Genomic DNA, 22,611 nt, shown 5'->3' with positions numbered 1-22,611 from the left:
TGGTATTTGTATGTTTTGTGTAATTATCACGTGAGGAAGGTCAAGGTCCGAAAACCAGAGCTCGAATGGATGTGTGCATGCAGTCTGTGAATAACACAGAGGTGTGAATGAGGCCTAAGTATAAGGTCAGATATGACAGTCTTATGCCCCATCCACACAACCATAGTTTTTATCTGCAATTGCAAATAAAAGTACACCCCCAGTCATTTCTATGGCGCACATACACACCTTAAGTGTTTAGGGATGTAAAAAGGAGCAACGCTATAAGGAGCAGGTCCTACATCTGTCCATATTTGCAACTCTGTCGCCTAAAAATACTACACAGAGGACTTTTTCCTTCACTGGTTTCAGTTTTAAAACGACGGACCCCATTATAGTCAATGGAGTTTGCTGAACTCTGTGCGTAACCAATTTTATGTGGTCCAGCCCGAGAACATCACACTTGGATACCAGTCCATGCGTCATCTGTCCCGTACACTGTACACGGTCCTGTGCGTGGAGCATGACCCTTACATTAATACGACTAAGGCTTCAGTCACACCTGTTTGGGGATTCCGTCCCCAATTCTGCTTGAAATACGTGGAGACTTTTCTCCACTGATTTCAGAGGGAAACCTGGTGGACCCCATCATAATCCACGTGGTCCACGGGTAACAACTTTTTACGTGTATTGGGTTTCCAAAAACCCCAACACTAGAGTGAACCTAGTGTAAACAATGAACCCAACTCCCTGCCCCCTCCCCAAGACAATTATAAAAACTGGTCACATTAAAAAGGGATGGTGGCAACAGCAGACCTGCCAGCTATTACAGAGGTGGTGGTGGTGGTTGTTGCTGTTGCTGCTTTCTGTTTTCAGAACCCTCTGTACTATTTAGCAGAGTCACTTCCTGTTTGACATTAAAAAAAAAAAACCGTATCACGTGCGCTGTGGATGACGTCATGACGCCGCCGTCGCAGACGACAACTATCCCTGGACGAACTATTTCCATCTCTATGTAGGGTGACGCACACAACATGTGATTCGCTAGGAGGCCACGCCCTTCAGGTGACAGCTGCCAGTTTTGCCCACGCCCTTTCCTGCTGTGGGCGGGACTAGGGGAGGGCTGCTGGAAACGTCGCCATACTAGGCGGCCGACGCTGAGTGACGGGACCGGGGACAGCCAGGCCGCCGCCAAAGCACAGCTTGCCCAGGAGTCGCTCCGGGGCGGGGAACAATGGCTGTCGATAGCAGCAAGTTCAACCAGCTGTCCCTTAGTCAGCTCAATGAGCTGTTGGAAGATGACGCCAAGCTGGGGCAGATGGCCCAGGAGATGGACGAGGTGGGTGGTTGGAGCCTGGCAACTGTGGAGTTCTGTAGGGGTGGGGATTACTGTGCCCCCCGGGGAGAGACTGTCTTCTCATTGTTATGGCACTGCTATTGGTAGAAGTGTACATGTGTGTTACATACATGTTATCTGTACATTCCCATGTATAACATAGGTTGTCTCTCTGGGACTGTGTATGACTATGGGAGTTCCCAGTCATTACATGTCAGGGGTATATGACACGGTAGACACATGTAGTATCACATGTAGTATATGTTCTGTACTTGGCACTGCAGCATATGGTGCCATGTGATATTCCGCCATTACCCCTGAAAGCTGCCCATTCCCATAGTGTGGTGCCCATTAGGAAGCTTCAGCCCCTGCTATGTGTCCTCCTCCCTTACTGATAGGACAGATGTATGTAACACTGGCGTGGGGTTATGTCAGCGCCGCTGGTTACCATGGATGAACGTTCTATTGCGGATTGTTGTAAAACTATTGCGGCCGGTGACTGTCCCTGTCCTCACTCTGTATAGTCACCGCCTGCCCCCATTTGTGAGGTGACACTGATTCACTTGTCCTTGTACCTGTAGTTCACTCACAGCAGGAACTGTCTATCTTTGTATGGAAAGTTTCCCTTTGGCATTGTTCCTGCTTTTCTCTAATGGTGTCTGGTTCTTGTTTTAGTAAAAATTGTTGGTTCCTTTATAGACTGATAAAGAAGCTTCATGGAGACAACCCTGTCCATGTATTATCCTGTCTTAGGGTACATGAAAGTCTTAGAGGGGTCACTTACTTCTAAGTAGGAATGGAAAGACACTCTCTATAACCGGCTCCTGTTCTTACACAGACGGCCACTCATATGTAATGTAATACTACAGATCCCCTATGGCAGCAATGCCTGGCTGCCGGCGACCTCAGTAGGCGATCAGCTGATCCCATGGGGGCCATTCTGGTTATCTGTCAGTCACATAGAGGGGTGAGAAGGGCAGGTAGAGTCCCTCCACTCCTGAATACAGTGTACTCTATATCTGATGTTCTGTACTCCTGAATACAGTGTACTCTACGTCTGATGTGTTCTGTACTCCTGAATACAGTGTACTCTACGTCTGACGTGTTCTGTACTCCTGAATACAGCGTACTCTACGTCTGATGTGTTCTGTACTCCTGAATACAGTGTACTCTACGTCTGATGTGTTCTGTACTCCTGAATACAGTGTACTCTACGTCTGACGTGTTCTGTACTCCTGAATACAGTGTACTCTACGTCTGACGTGTTCTGTACTCCTGAATACAGTGTACTCTACGTCTGACGTGTTCTGTACTCCTGAATACAGTGTACTCTACGTCTGACGTGTTCTGTACCCCTGAATACATTGTACTCTACGTCTGACGTGTTCTGTACCCCTGAATACAGTGTACTCTACGTCTGATGTGTTCTGTACTCCTGAATACAGTGTACTGTACGTCTGATGTGTTCTGTACTCCTGAATACAGTGTACTGTACGTCTGATGTGTTCTGTACTCCTGAATACAGTGTACTCTACGTCTGACGTGTTCTGTACTCCTGAATACAGTGTACTCTACGTCTGACGTGTTCTGTACTCCTGAATACAGTGTACTCTACGTCTGACGTGTTCTGTACCCCTGAATACATTGTACTCTACGTCTGACGTGTTCTGTACCCCTGAATACAGTGTACTCTACGTCTGATGTGTTCTGTACTCCTGAATACAGTGTACTCTACGTCTGATGTGTTCTGTACTCCTGAATACAGTGTACTCTACGTCTGATGTGTTCTGTACTCCTGAATACAGTGTACTCTACGTCTGATGTGTTCTGTACTCCTGAATACAGTGTACTCTACGTCTGATGTGTTCTGTACTCCTGAATACAGTGTACTCTACGTCTGACGTGTTCTGTACTCCTGAATACAGTGTACTCTACGTCTGACGTGTTCTGTACTCCTGAATACAGTGTACTCTACGTCTGACGTGTTCTGTACTCCTGAATACAGTGTACTCTACGTCTGACGTGTTCTGTACTCCTGAATACAGTGTACTCTACGTCTGACGTGTTCTGTACCCCTGAATACATTGTACTCTACGTCTGACGTGTTCTGTACCCCTGAATACAGTGTACTCTACGTCTGATGTGTTCTGTACTCCTGAATACAGTGTACTGTACGTCTGATGTGTTCTGTACTCCTGAATACAGTGTACTGTACGTCTGATGTGTTCTGTACTCCTGAATACAGTGTACTCTACGTCTGACGTGTTCTGTACTCCTGAATGCAGTGTACTCTACGTCTGACGTGTTCTGTACTCCTGAATGCAGTGTACTCTACGTCTGACGTGTTCTGTACCCCTGAATACATTGTACTCTACGTCTGACGTGTTCTGTACCCCTGAATACAGTGTACTCTACGTCTGATGTGTTCTGTACTCCTGAATACAGTGTACTGTACGTCTGATGTGTTCTGTACTCCTGAATACAGTGTACTCTACGTCTGACGTGTTCTGTACTCCTGAATACAGTGTACTCTACGTCTGACGTGTTCTGTACCCCTGAATACATTGTACTCTACGTCTGACGTGTTCTGTACCCCTGAATACAGTGTACTCTACGTCTGATGTGTTCTGTACTCCTGAATACAGTGTACTGTACGTCTGATGTGTTCTGTACTCCTGAATACAGTGTACTCTACGTCTGACGTGTTCTGTACTCCTGAATGCAGTGTACTCTACGTCTGACGTGTTCTGTACTCCTGAATGCAGTGTACTCTACGTCTGATATTTGGGTTTCTATTCCACCAGACTTGTCTCCATGTGCTCTCCTACCTAGACCATAGAGCATGACGCCGGATTCTTTGTAATAACTTCACTACATCCAGTTAATGAACCTCACACCCTTGATCTACGGAATTTATAAAAGGTTTTATTCTAGTTTCAGCTGCAAATATTGGCACAAGCTTCATTTTTCTAAAACTTTGTGAAATGTGACTATTTTTCCACCAGTTGGGATACTGAGAGGAGATCAGCTGCAGAGGGTTACGGCATCCTAATTGTACAGTGCTGCGGAATATGTTGGTGCTATATAAATAAAATGTATTATTATTAGCAGACTTACTGGTGACTAGTAAGCGATGCTGTCATTCTGGCAATAACCCATTTGCTTTGCTTTCCTAACCAGACTGTTGCCATTGTTCCTGGTGTCTTTGTGTGCTTCTATCTTTCTGAAAGTGGGTCTGGGTCTTGCCATCTCTTTGATACTTTCAGCTACATTTGTTGCACTGTATACACTTCTGTTTAGTGGTAGTGCATAGCCATACATAAAATAATGCTATGGTTTATAACATTAAACAAGCAGCATAGCCTTTTACATTGGGCTCTCCGCTACGTAACATTAAGGGCTATGTTTAGGATTGGATCCTGACCTTTAGTCCTTTGCCCCAAGGCTCATCTACAGGGGCAGTTATGTCTGGTATTGAGCTTGTTTGTCTGTATGAGATGAGTCTTTGCACCTCTCTAAATTTTCATTTGTATTTATCAGTAGGGTTGCCATACTCTTATCCTAAGGATAGCCATAAATGCTCAAATCCTGGAGAATCCCTTTAACAACAGTGTCATTACTTTTCTGATCTCAGTCTCTTGTCCTGGTCCATAGAATAGGCTGAAAAGAGACCTTAGTTTGATCTCCTCATAGTATGCATCTTTGCTACCCCACAGCTCTTTAGAAACAAGTGACATTGTAGAGAATGTCTTGATGTGCACTTTAGTTGAATAGGGCTCATTCTTCTCATGCTGCCACCTCCCTTCTGCCAGGCGTGTCTGAGGTGGTCAGGTACCTACACAAGTGGCAGCACTTCCGCCTACTAATACTGATAGTCCTTAATCATACAGAGATCACATGATGTCCCGCTCGCTCAGAGGCAGCTGCTGCTACAGGCTTGGCAGCCACTCTATCTAATGAACTTTCATTATAATCTGCTTTTGCTGTGGCGCACAGTTTTTTTTCTCTTTTAATATTTCATGACCTGGGATAACACAACTACTGGTCTTTGCTCTTCAACACCTTTACGTTGCCGGTCCTGTCTTTATTAACTTCTGTGTTTACGCGGAGTTCCTTGGTGACGGTGCCGTATACATTTACTGCGTGCGACAGGAACAGTAAACCTAACAAACGCAGCAGATGTTTGCGTGTCCTAAAGCGCCATTTCTCCAGATACATATGAAGTAGTGTTTTTGGATATTCTACTAGTTATTAGACAGGACAAGTCGTAGACTATTGGTTCCCTTTTGGCGCTTACAACTTGTATTACTGTATTCATTGGAGATTGTTCCTTCCCAAAGCTCTGACAATTGATTTCTTTATGGCTGAGGCTTTTATTTCTTAGTACTAAGGCTTTTTGGGACTCCTGTACTGGCCTTGGACCACAGTGTTCATGTGGTTTGTTTCTTAGTGACCAATATGTTATTTAGAGGGTTGGCACAAGCGGGAATTTTCTGTGCTTTACCCAAAGCTTGCGTTCAGACTAAACCATCATACTTGGCAAGAGTTAAAGAGGACCTTTCATGTCCTCGGGCATGTGAGGTTTTATATACCACTAGAAAGCTGACCATGCGCTGAATTCAGGCATTGTCGGCTTTCCCGTTATGTGTCCCGGGGAAAGAGATATCTGTGCAGTTACCGATAACTCTTCACTGTCAGAAGGGCGTTCCTGACAGTCTAGCCGGGCTGTGAGGTACGCGCCTCCTGACACATACTGTCCATAGCTCTGTACTGTCAGAGGGGGCGTTCTTTACCATCCAGAGATGACACTGAGTGGTGAGAAATGCCCCCCCCCCCTTCTTCTCCTGATAGTACTTGTCCATAGACTTGTACTGGGAGACATTCCTCAGCGTCATCGCTGGGCAGTAATGGATGCCCCCTCTGACAGTACAGCGCTACAGTCAGTATTATCAGAAGGGGCTTTAGGTAAAGTACAGAAAATTCATGCTAGATGCTGCATATGGACGTCAACAGTTTGCTTTAAAAACCCATTGAAATGAATGTGTTTTTAAACTGACCAACGGCAAGCCGCCCCAAGCTGTTTTTCCTGGAGTTTCGGCGAAATCCAAAAGGCGAACAGCGGCGCAAGTGTGAATGCCCCCGTAATGTGTGTTTCAGATGTACTAAGGGTTTTTTTTTTCTTATTATTGGATTCTCTATAAATCCAGCAAGGAAAAAAAAAGTATACAGTTGGAATTTGTATTACGTTATTATCCTTGTTACAAGGGAAAATATGTGATCTAGTACCATGGGTGACACCAGGACAACATGTGCGCCAGTTCACCTTGGACAATAAGAGTTTTTATGCTCCTGCTTTATCATCAGAGAAAATGGGCTGGTAGCGATAGAACATAGGTAAATGTATTAAGTTACTGACCAGCAGTGATGCAGCCCTATTCTTAGGTTCTGTAAGGATCCCCAACGTTTAGAAGGTGATGGCAAGAAAGAGATTGTACCATCACCTTGTTTGGAAAATTCCTCCAAGTAATCTGGACTCTAGACAAATCCCATCTCCTATGTGTTGGTTTACAGATTAGTAGTATAGGCATATTGCTTGATGGCACCAGAATCCAGTATATCAGCACAGCCCTACAGATAGGTTAGACTGAATTAAACCATGGATTCCCCATGTAGATTGGGGCTTTCATTCCTAATTCCTGTTTATAAGCACCAATTCACTTACAAGAGCTATCCTGTAGTAACTGATTTCAGCCACTAACCAGAGAACGGCGCTGTCTGCTTACTGCTCTGTTCTGTGTATGACCTGCTGTGAACAGCTGCTCGATAGGTGTCAGACCCCCACCAGTCCGATATTAATCACCTAGGTCATCAGTGTTTTATGTCACAAAAAACACCATTTAGGATCAAGCAACCTATGCACTAGTCAGTGAGCCCCGTCTTGGCTGCTTGTATGCTATATTGTGGTTTTAGGGAATATGGAATGTGAAATAATCTGTAAAGGAGAAACTTTATAAATTGGGAAATGTGTGGTTTTCTCTATAGTGTACTGGATGTATTTTTCGTTAGTTTTATATCTCTCGTTGCGTATAATTAACGTGGCACATAAAGAAGACCTCATACAAGTCTGCAGTGGTATGATAACTTGGTCCATAAACTGAGCAAGTTATTTCTTCCTTCTATTTTGGACCAACTTCTGATACACAATATTTCCATCTTCAGGTGGCTTTCTAATAACTTGTAAATACTAGGCGTTCTATATTTTGCAGCAATTTTTGAGGTCGCTGTGTTTTTTCTTTCTCTTTCGGCCTGTGGCACGTTCACACTTTTAGGATTTGATGCAGATTGAAGGGCTTATCCAGGGTCTGTAGCGTTTCTGACGCTGATTATATTATAACTTGCCTGTATCACAATAATGGAGGTCTCTTACCGGGCCCCTGCACTGGTCATCTGTACAGGCTAGCCTCTGCACTGATTGACATATAGGAGACAAAGCAAGAAGCAGAAAGCGCCATTAGCTGTATAGTGGCGGTGCCAGAGTACTGCAGCACTGCGGACCAGATGGCACCCTCTGCTGCCATCTGTTGTATACTGTCTGGCTAATACTGATGATGACCTATTTTGTGGATTGATCAGTATTAGAAATGTTACAGAGCCTTTACGGTCTGGATTTTACACCTCGATATTTGGCACCCAAGTGAGTGAAGTATTTATATTCTGCAGGAAATGGAGATTTCCACACAAAACTGCTTATGGGCTCTCTCCAATGACCATGTCAGCCTTGGGTTTCTCTTGTAAATAGATGTCATATTTGCCATAGATAAATGTGTCAGAATAGCCTAAAGTCCTACTCTGCGTTCTTCTGGTTTCCTGTTGCCATGCAGCGGTTCCTTGTGACAGGTCAGATGACAAGGCGCTACGCTTTTCGGTTGCAGAGTAGATAAACCACTGTCTCCAAGAACAACCCACAGAATTGTGCCAGCAGAGACTGACATGAGTGGAAGAGAATGATGACATGAAATACTATTTGCAAAGTTGTAAAACTTTTTTTTTTTTTTTCCATAAACCATGAGGTTTGTGTTTCTGTGTAATGTCCTGGCCCCATGGAGCGGGTGCAGTTTGTCAGGCAGCTTAGTCACTGCCTGCATAGTTCTTTCCGTGCTTACGTGTTACTGTCTTGTGTTTCATTGCTTATTATCTGTAAGCTATCAAGGTTCACGTAGCTTTCCATAGCTTACTGCTAGATGTAGGTGCAGCCATTATAGTTGACTTGTAGTACGTCATGTCCTGTGCAGCCATTACTTATACAGCTTAATGACTTAGGGCTTGTTCACACTGAACCTGTAATACAATACGCATGAATGATGTTTAGAATACCTGAATCACACAAAGCATAGAAAATCTGCAAGTACTTGAGAACAAATTCTCCATTGTGCTGCTGATCTTACCTATTCTGTAAGGCTTCTGCCTAGATTCACATGTTTTAGTTATTGTAGTTAGACGTGTGAACTCTCCTGTCATGTCTGTCTTATAAATAATTGTATTCCCCATGATATATCAGTCCTGGGGCATCCAATTCCTCTTCTGATTCCTCCTAGAAATTAATGAATATATTGATAACTGTATGAAGTGACCTCCCCTCATGTTCTCTACTACACAGCCCCCTACTCCATACACAGTAACATTCAGTGAGAGGCAAGAACAGCTCTCAATACAGAAATAAGGGAGAGAATAAAGGGATGCGGGATTTCACGGAAAGGAGATACAATTTGTTAATAAAGTAGATTACAAAATGTATTAACGGCACAAATACTGCCAGAAAATCAAGTTATCCCAAAGTTTAGTTACACTTTAAAGAAGTTGTCCAATTTTTTTTTTTTTTTATTTTTTTTAAAAACTCTCCTGTCTCTGATGCTTTGGTGTCTCCCAGCGCGGTCCTGCCGCTCCAGTGTACTGTGACGTCCTAGGTCCCTTTCCTTAAAGGGGTTGGCCACTTTCAGACCAATATTGACAAACAAACGTACAATAAAAAGATATACAATTTTCCAATATACTTTCTGTATCAATTCCTCTCGGTTTTCTAGATTTCAGCTTGCTGTCATTCATTCTGTTACTTCTAGAGAATAAAACTCTGACCATGGTCATGTGATTTACGGTCTGTGGTCATGTGATTAGCACACTGGTGCTGCTTGTTATAATCACAGCACATTATTCAGACATCTGCCTGGTAATCAGGAATTGATACAGAAAGTATATTGGGAAATTGTATATCTTTTTATTGTACATTTGTTTGTCAATATTGGTGTGAAAGTAGCCAACCCCTTTAAGCTGCTGAGTGGCCATAGGAAACGAACCCTGGACTTCACAGGTAGTGACATCCCGTGTTTTTTGCAGAACCCTGAGGACAAGTGATTCTTTGTTTTTGTTTTGTTTTTTTCCCACCTTCCCCAGCCTAATTTTGTTTTTATCCCAGACAACCACCTTCAGAATGTTGTACTTTGCTTTGCTGACTTAAGTATATAGCCAGTTGTGTTCTGCTATAAATGGAGCACTACTTAATGTCTGGAAATCCAGATTTGATGTTTAGACCCTGTACAACACTGTACCGCCTTTAACCTGTGACTATCTAGTTGCTATAAAGCTGCAGGTCTTTCCAGGGAGTGGGCTAATGGTTGTATGTAAGTGGCCCTGCCTTATATTGTCACTGTTTCTTTCTGTAGGTTCAGAGTGTGCAGCTGAACAAGGAAATGACACTCGCTGGGAACAGGAGTTTAGCAGAAGCAAACCTGCTTTACCAGCCTAAGCTGGACAACCTAAAAGCCACTCTCACCCAGAAATACCAAGAACTGCAGACACTCATGGAATCGCATCAGCTAAAGAAGACAAAGCTGGGTAAAATGTCCTATTAGTTTTTGTATTTCCTTTTACCTGCTGTACAGGTAGTGATACATGAGCAACTGATGTTTTATCCAAACCTCATCATTCCAAGTTTTTACCTTGGCTACCACAGCAGTTGCAGTTGAGAACGGACTCTGGGCACTAGTGTGAACCTAGCGTAAGCTGTTATTTCTTGCTATTTATAGCTTGCTAGTCAGATTTACTGTACAGGCTGGAACACGATAACCAAAGTCATCTCTTTATACGGTAAAGAATGTGATGACAGTCTTTGGTACTGTTGTAAGCCAAGATAAGGTACAATAACACCGTACATATAAAGCAAACGCTCCTTGCTGGACTGTCTAGCAACAATATTGTTGGAAGTATATGCTTGCAGTGTGTCCACCCCCACAAAAAATTGCTAAAACATTTTAAAGAATTACCAAACAGGTTATTTATGTTCTGTATCTGCTGGTTTTCGTGTTTGTATTTTTTTTTGTGCCATTGTGTTAGGGCATGTTTGGTGAACATTTTTGTGTCATACTTAAAGGGAGTCTATCAGCACAAAATATAACATTAATTAGGGCTGGACGATTAATCAAATAACCGAAGCTGAACATCAAGCAGGGTAACAGATTTTGTTCACGTAGGGCTTATTTCTGTTCATTTATTACAATATATGCAGCTTCATTCGGATCAAACATGCCTGGATGGGAACTGCTTTTATTATACTGTGGTGTCTCTTAGAACACTGGAGTATAATATCTGGGGATGCAGGGAAGGTGAGCAAATCTAAACAGTGTTACTCACCTCTTCTGAGCTCCGACACTACTCTGTTCTCTCTTTTGCTTCTGCCTTTCGTCTGTAATTGGAACCTCAGCGGTCACATTTGACACTTGCGTCTATGCGTCACAATGCCATGTGACACTGAGGCCCAATCACAGGCCTTAGTGGTCCCTCGGTCAGAAGTATTGGAGACAACAGGGAGTCGTGCCGGAGGCTAGGAGAGGCGAGTAACCGCTAGACCTGCTCTTATTATACTCTGGTGTCTGAAGACAAATCTTGCACGGTCTGCCCAAAACTTATCGTACTGTAAAATGGCGGTGGTTTAAAAGTGTTGTTGTTAAATCGCCATTAATCGTAATCGAGGTAAAATGACTGATTAATCGCAATTTTGATTAAGGTGATAATTGCCAAGTCCTATTTATTAGTCTCCTGTCAATTAATTTCGCCAGTTGCTAAAATAAAGTAGTTTCCACTGGCAATGCTGTATAGACCTGTAGCGTTTGGCAAAGTTAATGCAAGCACTTGCTGCAGATCTGGAAGTAACATTGAAATGATCTTTCTGTGATTGTTCTTTATACCATTTATTCTACAGTTCCTGATTCTCTCCTACTATACTTTCTTTTCAGATCAGCAATCTGTTAATGCATCACTGGAAACCTTATTAGCACTTCTGCAGGCTGAAGGAGCAAAGATCGAAGAAGAGACCGAGGTAACTTCTCTCATCCAATCTCTGGCAGAATGGCAGATTATATCAATATTACTTTACTGTACCATTGGTGGTCATGGTGTTGGACACATCCTATTGGGCAGGAGAATGGTTACTCGTCATTGGCCCCTGTACAGATGACCTGTGTTGTGCCCATTAAACAGTTACTTTTACTGAGACTATTAGCAAGAACAGCCGATGGGTGACTGGTGATATTGAGCTGTTGATTTACTGTCATGAAAGAGAACCTGTTACCAGGATTTGCACCACTAAACCTAAGTTGGTTAGAATAAAATGTCTTTAGCCTTGCCTTTGTAATTTTAAAAAAAATCACACCTTTACCAATACTGATCACCTCAAAGTCTGTGTACAGATTAGCTGAGAAGAGTCACCCTGGCCTTCACATGTCAATATGTCGGGCTCTGTAGCACCTAGAACCATGATAATGGTTTAATCTGCAGAATCTTAGCTCTAAAGTTGTATCAGGTTTGTGCTTCTATATGCTATAGAGAGGAGATGCAAGTAGTTAAATAAGTTGGTTAGGACTATGATATTGCTGTGGCTTCTTTTCTACTTACAAAGTGCAGCACCATATATTCTATTGTGGCTGTGCCTGGCATTGCAGGTCAGCCCTACTCATTTGAATGGGCCTGAGCTGCAGTCTGAGAAGATAAAGGGGAGTATCATAGTGCCAGACAACTCCTTTTGAAGAACATAGAACTGTGAGTCTGTGGTGGTTTTGCAGGGATTGTCCACTTTAAAACAACACCAGAACTAGGGCTGGGCAATTAATCAAGAAATAATCACCATGATTTTGTTCGTCAGTTCTTTTGGTTCGGTTATTACAATATTTGTGAGGTTCTGCTTGGTTTTATTTGTACTAAACATGTCTGAATTGGAATTGCTATTATTATACGCTGTGGTCTCTTCAGACTGTGGCATATAATATGCTGAAGTGTTGCTCACCTCTCCTGAGCTCCGGCATGACTCCCTGCTGTCTTTGGGTGTTTTGTGATTGGACCTCAGTGATCATATGGGTCACACAGGATTGTGATGCTTGAATCTATGCCTCATGATGCCACAGGCCTCAGCAGTCCCTGACGTCAGGCAGAAGTGCCCAAGAGAACTGGGAGCCGAATCGGCACTTGGGACAGACGAGTACCACCGTTTTTTAGGTTTGCTCACCTACCCACTACCCACCTACTCTCTACACATTCTCACTGGCATTTCTCCATCTCCTTCCCTTATTACTGTTTTGCCATTTTAAGACCCCTTTGTGCAGATGTCTGAATACAGGCCGATCTCTACTGAGAACAAATGGCTGTGTCTCTGCACAGTGGTGGCTACACACAGCAGAGCATGCCTAGCAGAGGAGAAGGGAAGGATCCCTCTGAGAACATGACAGAAGACAAACTATAGGAAACTTATACAAACCAATTTTAAAATGGATAATTATTAACATATATGTAATAGACAAAAATGTTGACAGTGTCCATAGCCTTTAATTATGGAGTGTAACAAGGCAAACGCTCACCAGCTATTCCATCTATCCCCCACATGCATGTGCTGCTATATGTGCCTGTGTGCTTTATGGGGAGGGGGGAGGTAAGCAGCTTATAGACCCTTCTGCTGGTGGCTCACCTCTTGTTAGCAATGGATTTGGTATGGTGGAAGAATCAGGACACCCCCATACAAATGAAATTGTTGCCCACTTCCAACTTAATGCTCCCTTAAGTAGTAATGTATAAACTAACAAATCTACAAAGGTGAGTTGTGTTTGTATGGCTTCCCTTCCAGCACTGGCAGCTGAATCCTGGCAATTTCTGGTTTTTGCAGGGGCAGCAGCAATGAATCCGGGTGATGCTGATGATAGGTCTGTCACACGACCACAAGTTCCAGTTGATAGGTCACATGATGAACAAGACGTCATTGCGTCAGCTCTTGCAAGGACTGAAAACATTGGGGAACAAGTTGCCAGTATTGGAATGGGGAGAATTTAAAAAAAACAACTTTTTTAATTTATACAGTAAACCATGTAAAGAATTTATTTAAAGGCAAAATATCTATGTGAATTGGCACACGATAACCAATTCCTCAGAAGATGAGACTTTACTTAACTCCAAGATTGGTGCAGTGTCGCTGCTGTGGCCAGACTGGATTAACTAGATGATGGCGTGACATTTTCTGATGTTTAATCATCACAGTATATTAATGTATTTAAATGCTACACGTCACTAAAGACGCTTATCATGGATGACACTGAGGAGCCGCACCTTCACAGGAGCCTCTTAGCAATAGTCAGATACCTCTATATATTTCATGACCGCAATAACTTGCATAGGCCCCTTCCTCCACCCACGTTTCTCTGTGATGAACCTAGCAGAGAAAAGTTACATTTCGCAAGGATACGCATATGATGGTCACACAGTGCAAACCGCTCAGGTAATGAGATTGAGAAAGCAGAGGACTGCAATCTCCTAGACCTTTCAAGGAGCAGCAAAAAGCATGACCATTACTCCATCCCCATATTGGCAATATAGGTAAAGCACTAGCTCCTGCTTCCTCATTTGTATATGAAGAAACAGTCTATATGAAAACAGGGCTCTAAAGCTGAACAAGAGGCATATGTGGAAACTGCAGAATCGCCTCTACAAAGTGCTGTGACTAGATGTAGAATTTACTGCCGACAGGTTTTAGAATACGGTAAAGGCAGATTTAGATTCATGACACAAATAAATGTGATCTAAGTTCGAACGTTTTGTTGTTTGTATTCTGTTCAGTTTCTGACCAATGCTAAACTCTTATAAACTTTTTTTTTGTAGAATATGGCTGAAAGCTTTCTTGATGGCGGTGTCCAAATGGAATCCTTTACTGATGAATATTTATCAAAGCGCAAATTGGCACATTTACGGCGTGTGAAAATTGAGAAACTTCAAGAGATGGTCTTGAAGGGACAAAGACTCCCTCAGGTTTCTATGCAGTCACAAGCCAGACCACCTGAAGTTGTCCAGCCCCCTTCGTCCTCATACCCAGCAGCTTTCAATAACCCTCCTGCCGTCATGCCTAGAAGAGCTGTCCCGCCGCCACCACCACCTGCGCAAGCTGGAATGTATCCAACTCCTTTTGCAATGGCCACACAGCAGGCTCCTCCTGGGCTCCCGTATGCAGCCTCTCCTTGTCCTCCTGTTCCCTCACGGATAGGATATCAGCCTACAGGTCAGATGCCGCAGCCTGGATACCCTGTTCCATACGCAGCTCAGTATCCTCCAGCTCTTCCTCAAAGACCATCTCAACGGCTGCCTCCAAATCCTGGCTTCATTTTGTAGTGAGACCGCATGAATTTGCCTCAGTCAAACATTGGTGCTCCCAACTTCACACCAGTTCTATTGTTCTGTGAGCTGGATCTGTATGAAAATGTATACATATTGGTATATACAGCAAGCCACAGGACTACTGTTCTTTTACATGACTGGCCACTTCTACCTACAGACAATTTGGCTTGTAAACTAATTATTTTTGTGTTGGGTGGATGGAGACAGGTTTTGTAGGTTTAGGTTTAAAACAAATGTGCAGACAGAACAGAGATCACTTTCATAAAAAGGATTTCTACTTCCTGTGCCACTGTGTTGCTTTTTTTATCCATGCTGAATTATACTCGTGAATGCTGCATTGGAATTGTCACAGCCATTGGTAACATTAAAATCGACTGCCAGTGTAGGAGATAAAATAAGGCACAATGCACTGGTCCATTGCCAAAATCCTCAGGTTTCCTGTACCCTCCTACGAAGAGGCCTGTGTGAAAAGCTGAACAGTGAGGTTTGCACTGCATATCTTGTATCCAATGTGTCTAACAATAACCTAATAAAAGAAATCATAGAAATGTTACCGTAACACACCTAGGACATTAACAGGATCATTCAGGGATTAGAATGTTACTAAATCTGTAGACTGTGGATGCAATTGTTTTCTTTGTCGGACGGCGATGCATTTTGTAAATTATGCACGTGGCTTTGATGTGCCTTAGACTAACTGCGCACTCCTGGACTCTGAGAAACCAAGAGGCCGCATATCTTATCTGAACTGCTCAGCGCTTGGCTCTGACTGCTAGGAAGGGCTGCTTTTATTATTAAAGTCCAGTTTGCATTATCTGCAGCGGTTCTCCCATTACAGGCGATGAGTGTAGAGTTTTATTCTTCCCTTTAATGGTTTAAAAAAAAAAAAAAAGAGGTTAAACTATTTTATTTATGCAAATTGTCAAAGGCTTGGCCTTCAGATTTTTAAGCTCCCGTTTTATAGTCCTCTTTATTGGCGGCAGCAGCAGGAATAGGTTCACCCCCTTAACACCATTTATGTCTGGATACAATCACCATAAGAAGTTTAATACATTGCGTTACTTAAATACTCTCAATGCCTTCCTGTATTAATAATCCAGAGCTGCAATCACAATTCTGCTGGCTGACAGGCTTGGCACAAACTGCTTTGCCCTGTGTGTTATTGCATTTGGCCATATAAACCAAGCAGAAGGGAAGGAATACTGAAACGTTTTAGCTCCCTGACCAGCAGAATTGTGAATGCAGCTGTGGAGTACAGATAAGCCATGCATGGTGAAGGTTTTCATGCATGTTGAGGCATTGTAGGGTAAAGCCATAGGATTGAAGCATTTGAAGAACCAGTGTGCACTGGATTGTGTTGCTGTTACGTTGCACTACTACTAGAGCACAGCTCTTTTTACAATTCATGGTCTATTATCCAGCCTTTGTAACTGTACGTGTTGTCTTATCTACAATCTGTTCTTAATATACATTTATGACTTTTCATATTCTTATTCTATAACTTTTCAAAAGATCTTGGAATATAGAAAGCAGAAATTGTAATGCAAATACCCAGACCTATTTCTTAGCTGCTGCTGATCACACAACGTTTATTTAGTAGTATCCTCCAAACACCAGATGCTTTCGACCCTTCCTTTACACCACTTCAGCACTGAAGACCAGAAGGGTTTGTGGTGTTCACACCAGAAGATGGCTAGAGCTTGGCTGCCTTCACACACAGTTTACACTCCGCTCATTCTGAAAGTAAACTCGTTCAGAGTGAGCGGCATAAAAAACAGATCCCATTGACTTGAATGGGTGCCAGCATACGTATGCATCACATTGAAACCAATAGGTATAAAAAAAAACCCAAAAACTCCCATTGATTTCAGTGGGGAGCGCGTGTATTCCAGCACTCATTCAAGTCAATGGGATGTGTTTTTTACGCCACTCACTCTGAACGAGTTTACATTCAGAAAGAGCGAGCGTAACCTCCGTGTGCAGGCTCCCTTTGTGTTTTTCGTTGACTCTTTAATCCCTCCATGCAGACACTACACTAGTACATGTTTTATAGTGTAAAAATAATGTAAAGGATTATGTTTAACTGCAGTTGTTAATTTACCTGAATATTTTCAATAAATTACAAGCTCCAGATTTGATTTTACATTCCTAAAGCCTTTTGATGTATTTCTTGCTATCTCATGTGATACTTGGCTTATAGGCTTGAGCTTGTTTTTGCTCAAAACAGTAGCCAGCCATAAACAAATGGATAAAATGCAGTGTTTGTAGGGCCCCTCTGCTTTTGGTTGATCTTCTCCTTGCAGACGTTTCCAAGTGATAAGACATTTTTTCTTCCTTTTTTTGGTTTCAAAGAAAAAGTTCCAGAACTCTTTGGTGTTGAAGTACATTGCCCTGTTTTGTTATAGGAACGCATGAATTATGCAGGGAATCTACTATGTGCATGTTGGAGCTATTTGTAAATTGTCTAACACGAGTGTTCTGTGCCCTATAAGAATGACAGTGGGCACACGGCCGTAGCATTAGCCACCTTGACTTCAGGAACCTGCCATTATTATTATTAGGGAAGATGCCCCATTATAGTTATCAGGATAAAGGTCCTCCCTGTGACCAGTGCTCCTTTCACTGCTATACAGCAACTTTTCTTTCAGGCTTCTTGCATTGTCTGAAAGGGATTTTACCCTGAGCATCATCATAGCTGTAGGATAGGAGGAGACTGTCACTCTAGTGTACCAGGGAAAGCAATTCAGACCCAGGGACAGAATCCTTGGAGGTTTTGGCACATTCCAATTGCACTTAATCCTCATTTCCATAGGTCTAAAAAAAAAATTCACTTTCTAAAGTCCCCACACAGCAAGATGCAGCAGAAAAAGCCACTGATGAAAAGCACTCCCTGTTTTTCTGAAGCATTTGTCAAAGTCTGTAAAGTTCTCTTCTACCTCTATTATACCTATACGGAAAACTCCAGCATTTCCGCAGCTACAATTGATATGCTGTGACTTGTGAAGGGTGTTCGCCTACATAGGCAGTACGTAGACTTACAAGTCATTCCTGCTCCGCTAGGGATTATGGGTAAAAAAATATGCAAATCTAGTCTCCTGGATGGAATTAGGAGAACAGAGTGCACTCTGTACACCACCCTATAGAGGGCAGCATCCTTAACATCATGAACGACTCAGTTATAAAGTCTTTTAATCATAATGTGGAGACTAGATTTGCATATTTTTGCCAAGCAGAAAATTCCCTTAATTTGCATATACATGACTTTTTACATCAAATTGGGCTCCAAAACTGAACAGAGGGCTTTTTGAACACTGTATAGTCACCTCTATTATGTTTGTAAGTGTAACACATTTACTGTTCACAGCTCCAGTGAAGAGGAATCTTAAAGGGAGTCAAAGGAGCCTGGGCCAACCACTGAAAAACAACCCTATATCGTCAGCCCTTCCTCAAATGTTACAGTTAGTACAACACAGTCTGGCAAATGCCAAGAGAATGTTATGTGCCAGATAGAGAAGCCTTATTCATCAATCCACAGAACAAGTTTCCATTGTGCTCTATACAACTCCATATGGTGCTTGGTGATTTAAAGCTTTAATGCAACGGCATGGCAAGGTAATGCCATAAAGCTCCCCCGCTGCACAGTTTTATGTGGATATCACCACTATGCAGTTAGTAACTCTGCAAACCCCGCTCTAACTTTACATGACATCCTGAAAAAGAATATATCCCAGCCGGCCACCTTAAGGAGAAACTAATTTTAAAGTTATTCATGAATATACTAGGTGAATATGAGACGTATCCATAACCAAGAAGAAAATGCTTCCATGTTGTGTTATCAGCTCATGTCCTGCCTGCTAAATGGCTCAATTCACTGCCAGGATTGTCTTCACTGAATACAGTCATAACGGATCAGGTTACAAAGAAATCTAAAAGGAGTGGGTAAGAGACCAGAAAGTGAGTAACCTACACAGTCATCCTCATGTAGGAAACAGAACATGTTCAGCAGCTTTAAGCAGTAAGATGCAAATACAGATCTGGTGAGATAGGTATATTACTGTGTCAGCAACGCCCTCATCTCTATAGACCTCTATGAACTGCAGCCAGCTCCAGTAGCAAACTGTACAGTTTAGCAGGCAGGAGAGGAACTGATCAGTGGAAATAAGAATTTACATTACTTTGAGTATTAGTATGATTTAGAACCTGTGATATACCAAAATGGAACTCAGAACACACCCATATTGTAAAGGTATGGGCCAGGAAATAAATTTGTCACACAGTAACTAAGTCAGAAATAAAGCAGTCACATGTGACTTTGATTTACATAGTTTTATTGCTTATTTCACATTTACAAAGATACAAAACTGAAAATGCATTCAGCCTAAAAGAAGGACAAAAGTATGAAAAGACTACTGCTTAAGACTGACAACCCTGTAGCCAGAGGGCATATAAAAAGGTTTTATTAGCTCAAGAACTTTCCTAAAATAGATGTTCTGCAATATAGTGCACATGAATAAACATGGCAGACAGATCACTAGTGAACATCATATGCCCCTTCACACGCAACATAAAAGACACCCAGCATTCAAGACGTTCACCACCTTCAGTCATTGTGCTAGAAATAAAGTGGCAACAAATGAACATTGGTTCCTAACAAATAAATAAAAGCTTCACATGGCGTCCTGCCCCCTTAATGGTGTATGAAAAGCTGCCAGAGAAACAGGAAGTAAAAAAGTTAAAAGGGTTCAGATAGACAAAGTGAGATCACATAGGTCAACAATAACAGTTAGATGTTACACATCCAAGGTGACAATGCATTACTAACCAGTGGAAGACTAAATACGGCCCATTTAACACAACCCGACACTTGGCACAGACTTCTGTCTCAGACTTTCTTCTATTTGGTACTCCGGCCATCCGTACTGGTTTAATGTTTAATGCCACCAGTTCATTTAACACATCCATTGACAAGTATAGGAGAGCGTCTTCTGCCAGGTGAAAAAGGCTGTCGGCATTGACAAGCTTTCTATGTTAAGTGCAGTTTCCACCTCCAAACTATGACATTGCTCAGTTCTCCCCCCACAGCTCAGGTGCAATGAAAAAAATAGAAATATAGTAATATTCTACAGCGAACAGAATACACTCCAAATTAAAACCATTTAAAAGTATTACAATTACATTTATAGAGACACATTTGTCACAGAAGACATTTCCTTCTAACAGACATCCGTGTAGCGATTGCAGGAACCTGAACAGTAATGGTGGTCTTTAAGACAGGCTATGTAATGGAGAACCTCTATGAAGCATAACTAGGCCAAGCTGGATTTAGACAAGATTAATATTTCAAGTTCATTTTACATTCTAGATGGTGACGCGAGGACAAAACCTTCAATATGCACCTCAGCTAATGCTGCGGCAAAAGACACTTTACCCTGTCCCCCACCACCAAGTAATTGGGGTTGACATCTTTAGAAGGAAGTGTCTTCAGCTGTGTATATAACTTACAGTGAGAGAGGAAGTGTGTGCAATTCTTGTGCACCTCTTATAAAGGCAAAATAAAATATTACAATAAAATAAACCTAAATAAAAAGTTGCCATTTGTAGATTCTTACACTAGTATAAATAAGCAGCAGAGTGGGAAAGGCTAAAATTGACCACCCAAAAGGTATCAGAAGAGCAACTATCTGTATAGAACACAGATGTAATGGTGCAAAAGTGCCAGCAATACAGTATATCCTGCACCCCCTGGAACACGTAGCTGTGCACCGCCATACTGACGTGGCATCACAGGCTAGAAGTTGATGAACTGAGCTTGATAGACGCCATCATCTTTATCAATCTGGAAAAGAAGATTGCAGTAGAAACATGGGAAGAGATTAAGACTCAGTCTACATGAAGGCAGCATGGAGCTCAAACTCAAGATTTTAGCTTTTACAAGTTCTTTCTATGGAGGTCAATGACTATATGCACTGCTTTACTAGGGACCTTGAAATAAAAGCTTTACAAGTTCTATACGAAGTGTCAACTTCTTGTGAATTCGTGGCAACTCTGTCAAAGCGTAAAATGTTATATTTAATACTAAATAATACTATGAAGTTTGATCTGCAAACAAGCCAATGTAAAATCACTGGATTGTGAAGTGGCAGCGGCGCTCACCCAAATACTGCAGCCACTTCAAACAATGACCTACAAGGATACACAAATCCCTGAAAACTGCTTTAGGCTAAAGCCCCACATTGCAGAAACGCAGCTTTTATTTCTACAGATTTTGCTGAGCTTTTTTGTCTCAAAAAGGCAGCAAAAAAAAAAAAAAAAAAAAAGAAAAGCTGCGTTTCTGCGACATGGTGCCTCAGCCTTAATATGATGCATGACTTCACAGAACAGAGGGAAAATCACTTAAGCAGTTAATACACACCTTGTGATCGATCTTGGGTGGAATGTTGGGTTTCTGTGCCAGCTGTGGCTTCTTCAGAATTCCAGGTTTCTGAGGTGGTGCTGGTTTTACAGTTTCTTCAGTGTCATCATACACTCCCGCCAGTGCATAATGCTTCTTACGAAGCTCTCCAAGACGCATTCTTTCATTTTGCAGTAAGCTCTCCAGTTCAAGGACTTTAACCTTAATAAAATATGAAGAGTTAAGAATAATGCAGACTTATCCAGTGTTATTGGTCGTTGAACCTTTAGGAGTTTCTAGGATTTACTTCTTCATAAAAGGCCAAATTGTTATGCAAAAGACGAACCCATGACTACTGGTGCCTGCACAGTTTAGTCACATCACTCCATACCATCTGTCTGTCTGTCCCCTCTAGGACACAGAATAGACATGCACGTATTAACTCCAGCCTGGAGAACTTTACAGGGCGGTTATCAGATTATACAAAACAGTGGCCCCTCCCTTAGGGGAGACCACTAATATTAGATTGGTGGAGATACAAATGTCTTTGCCATCAGATGGCGAGTACCACATGTCCTTTCATTGTCTGCTATGCACCGCTCTGTACTTTCAGTAGAAGTTGTGCTTTGTGACATCTGATTCACATGAATGTAACTAAAAAGCACCACTTAGAGAAAAGTGAAGTAAAATTCCAGCATCAAAGGAATAAAATTAAACTTTTATTCCACATCATGAAATAAAATTCATTAAAAATCCAAAAGCATGGATCCATGAAAAAGGACCCAGGTAAGTAGCCTACGCGTTTCAGGGCATGTACAGCCCCTTACTCATAGCTTGACTTAAATATACAGGTTGTGCTTAGTCCGTTCCACTGAGCTACTTGGTGGGAGTACCAAGAGTCAGACCACCAATCTAATATTATTGACCACTTTTGAACATTTTCTTGCCTTCATGAACTACTGGAAAGTAGTACTGTCCAAGATTTCCTACACGACTTTCCTAAACAGGATGTTCATACGGACTACATGTAGTATTATAAAAAAAATATATATATATATATATATATATATATATATATATATATATATATATATATATATTGTAGATTATAATTGTCAATAATCTTCTGTACAGTATATTACCTGGCTTTCCATTTCTTCCTTCTTTAGTTTGATCAGAGACATTCCAGAGAAGTCCATGGTATCTA

The 22,611-nt window shown here is 42.0% G+C and overlaps 2 protein-coding genes across 2 annotated transcripts in view; one reads left to right on the top strand and one right to left on the bottom strand.

The window, feature by feature from the left end:
- Positions 1-1,084: 1,084 nt before the first annotated feature.
- VPS37B (VPS37B subunit of ESCRT-I) lies at positions 1,085-17,156 on the top strand. Its single transcript, XM_075273102.1, has 4 exons — positions 1,085-1,318; positions 10,033-10,204; positions 11,602-11,684; positions 14,504-17,156. The coding sequence occupies exons 1-4, from the start codon at positions 1,214-1,216 to the stop codon at positions 15,005-15,007; spliced, it is 864 nt and encodes a 287-aa protein (XP_075129203.1). The 5' UTR covers positions 1,085-1,213; the 3' UTR covers positions 15,008-17,156.
- Positions 17,157-19,326: 2,170 nt separating this feature from the next.
- HIP1R (huntingtin interacting protein 1 related) overlaps positions 19,327-22,611 on the bottom strand; it is an 82,906-nt gene continuing 79,621 nt past the window's right edge. Inside the window, exons 30-32 of the mRNA XM_075273090.1 lie at positions 22,547-22,608; positions 21,426-21,626; positions 19,327-20,849 (exon numbers count right to left, since the gene is read on the bottom strand). Of these exons, the coding sequence (XP_075129191.1) occupies positions 20,802-20,849; positions 21,426-21,626; positions 22,547-22,608 (311 nt within the window). The 3' untranslated portion in view covers positions 19,327-20,801. The remainder of the gene's footprint in view (positions 20,850-21,425; positions 21,627-22,546; positions 22,609-22,611) is intronic.

This window comes from Leptodactylus fuscus, chromosome 1, assembly GCF_031893055.1.
Source record: "Leptodactylus fuscus isolate aLepFus1 chromosome 1, aLepFus1.hap2, whole genome shotgun sequence".
Lineage (NCBI taxonomy): Eukaryota > Metazoa > Chordata > Amphibia > Anura > Leptodactylidae > Leptodactylus > Leptodactylus fuscus.
The sequence above is the reverse complement of the archived record's forward strand: the minus strand, read 5'-3'. Positions and strand labels throughout refer to the sequence as shown.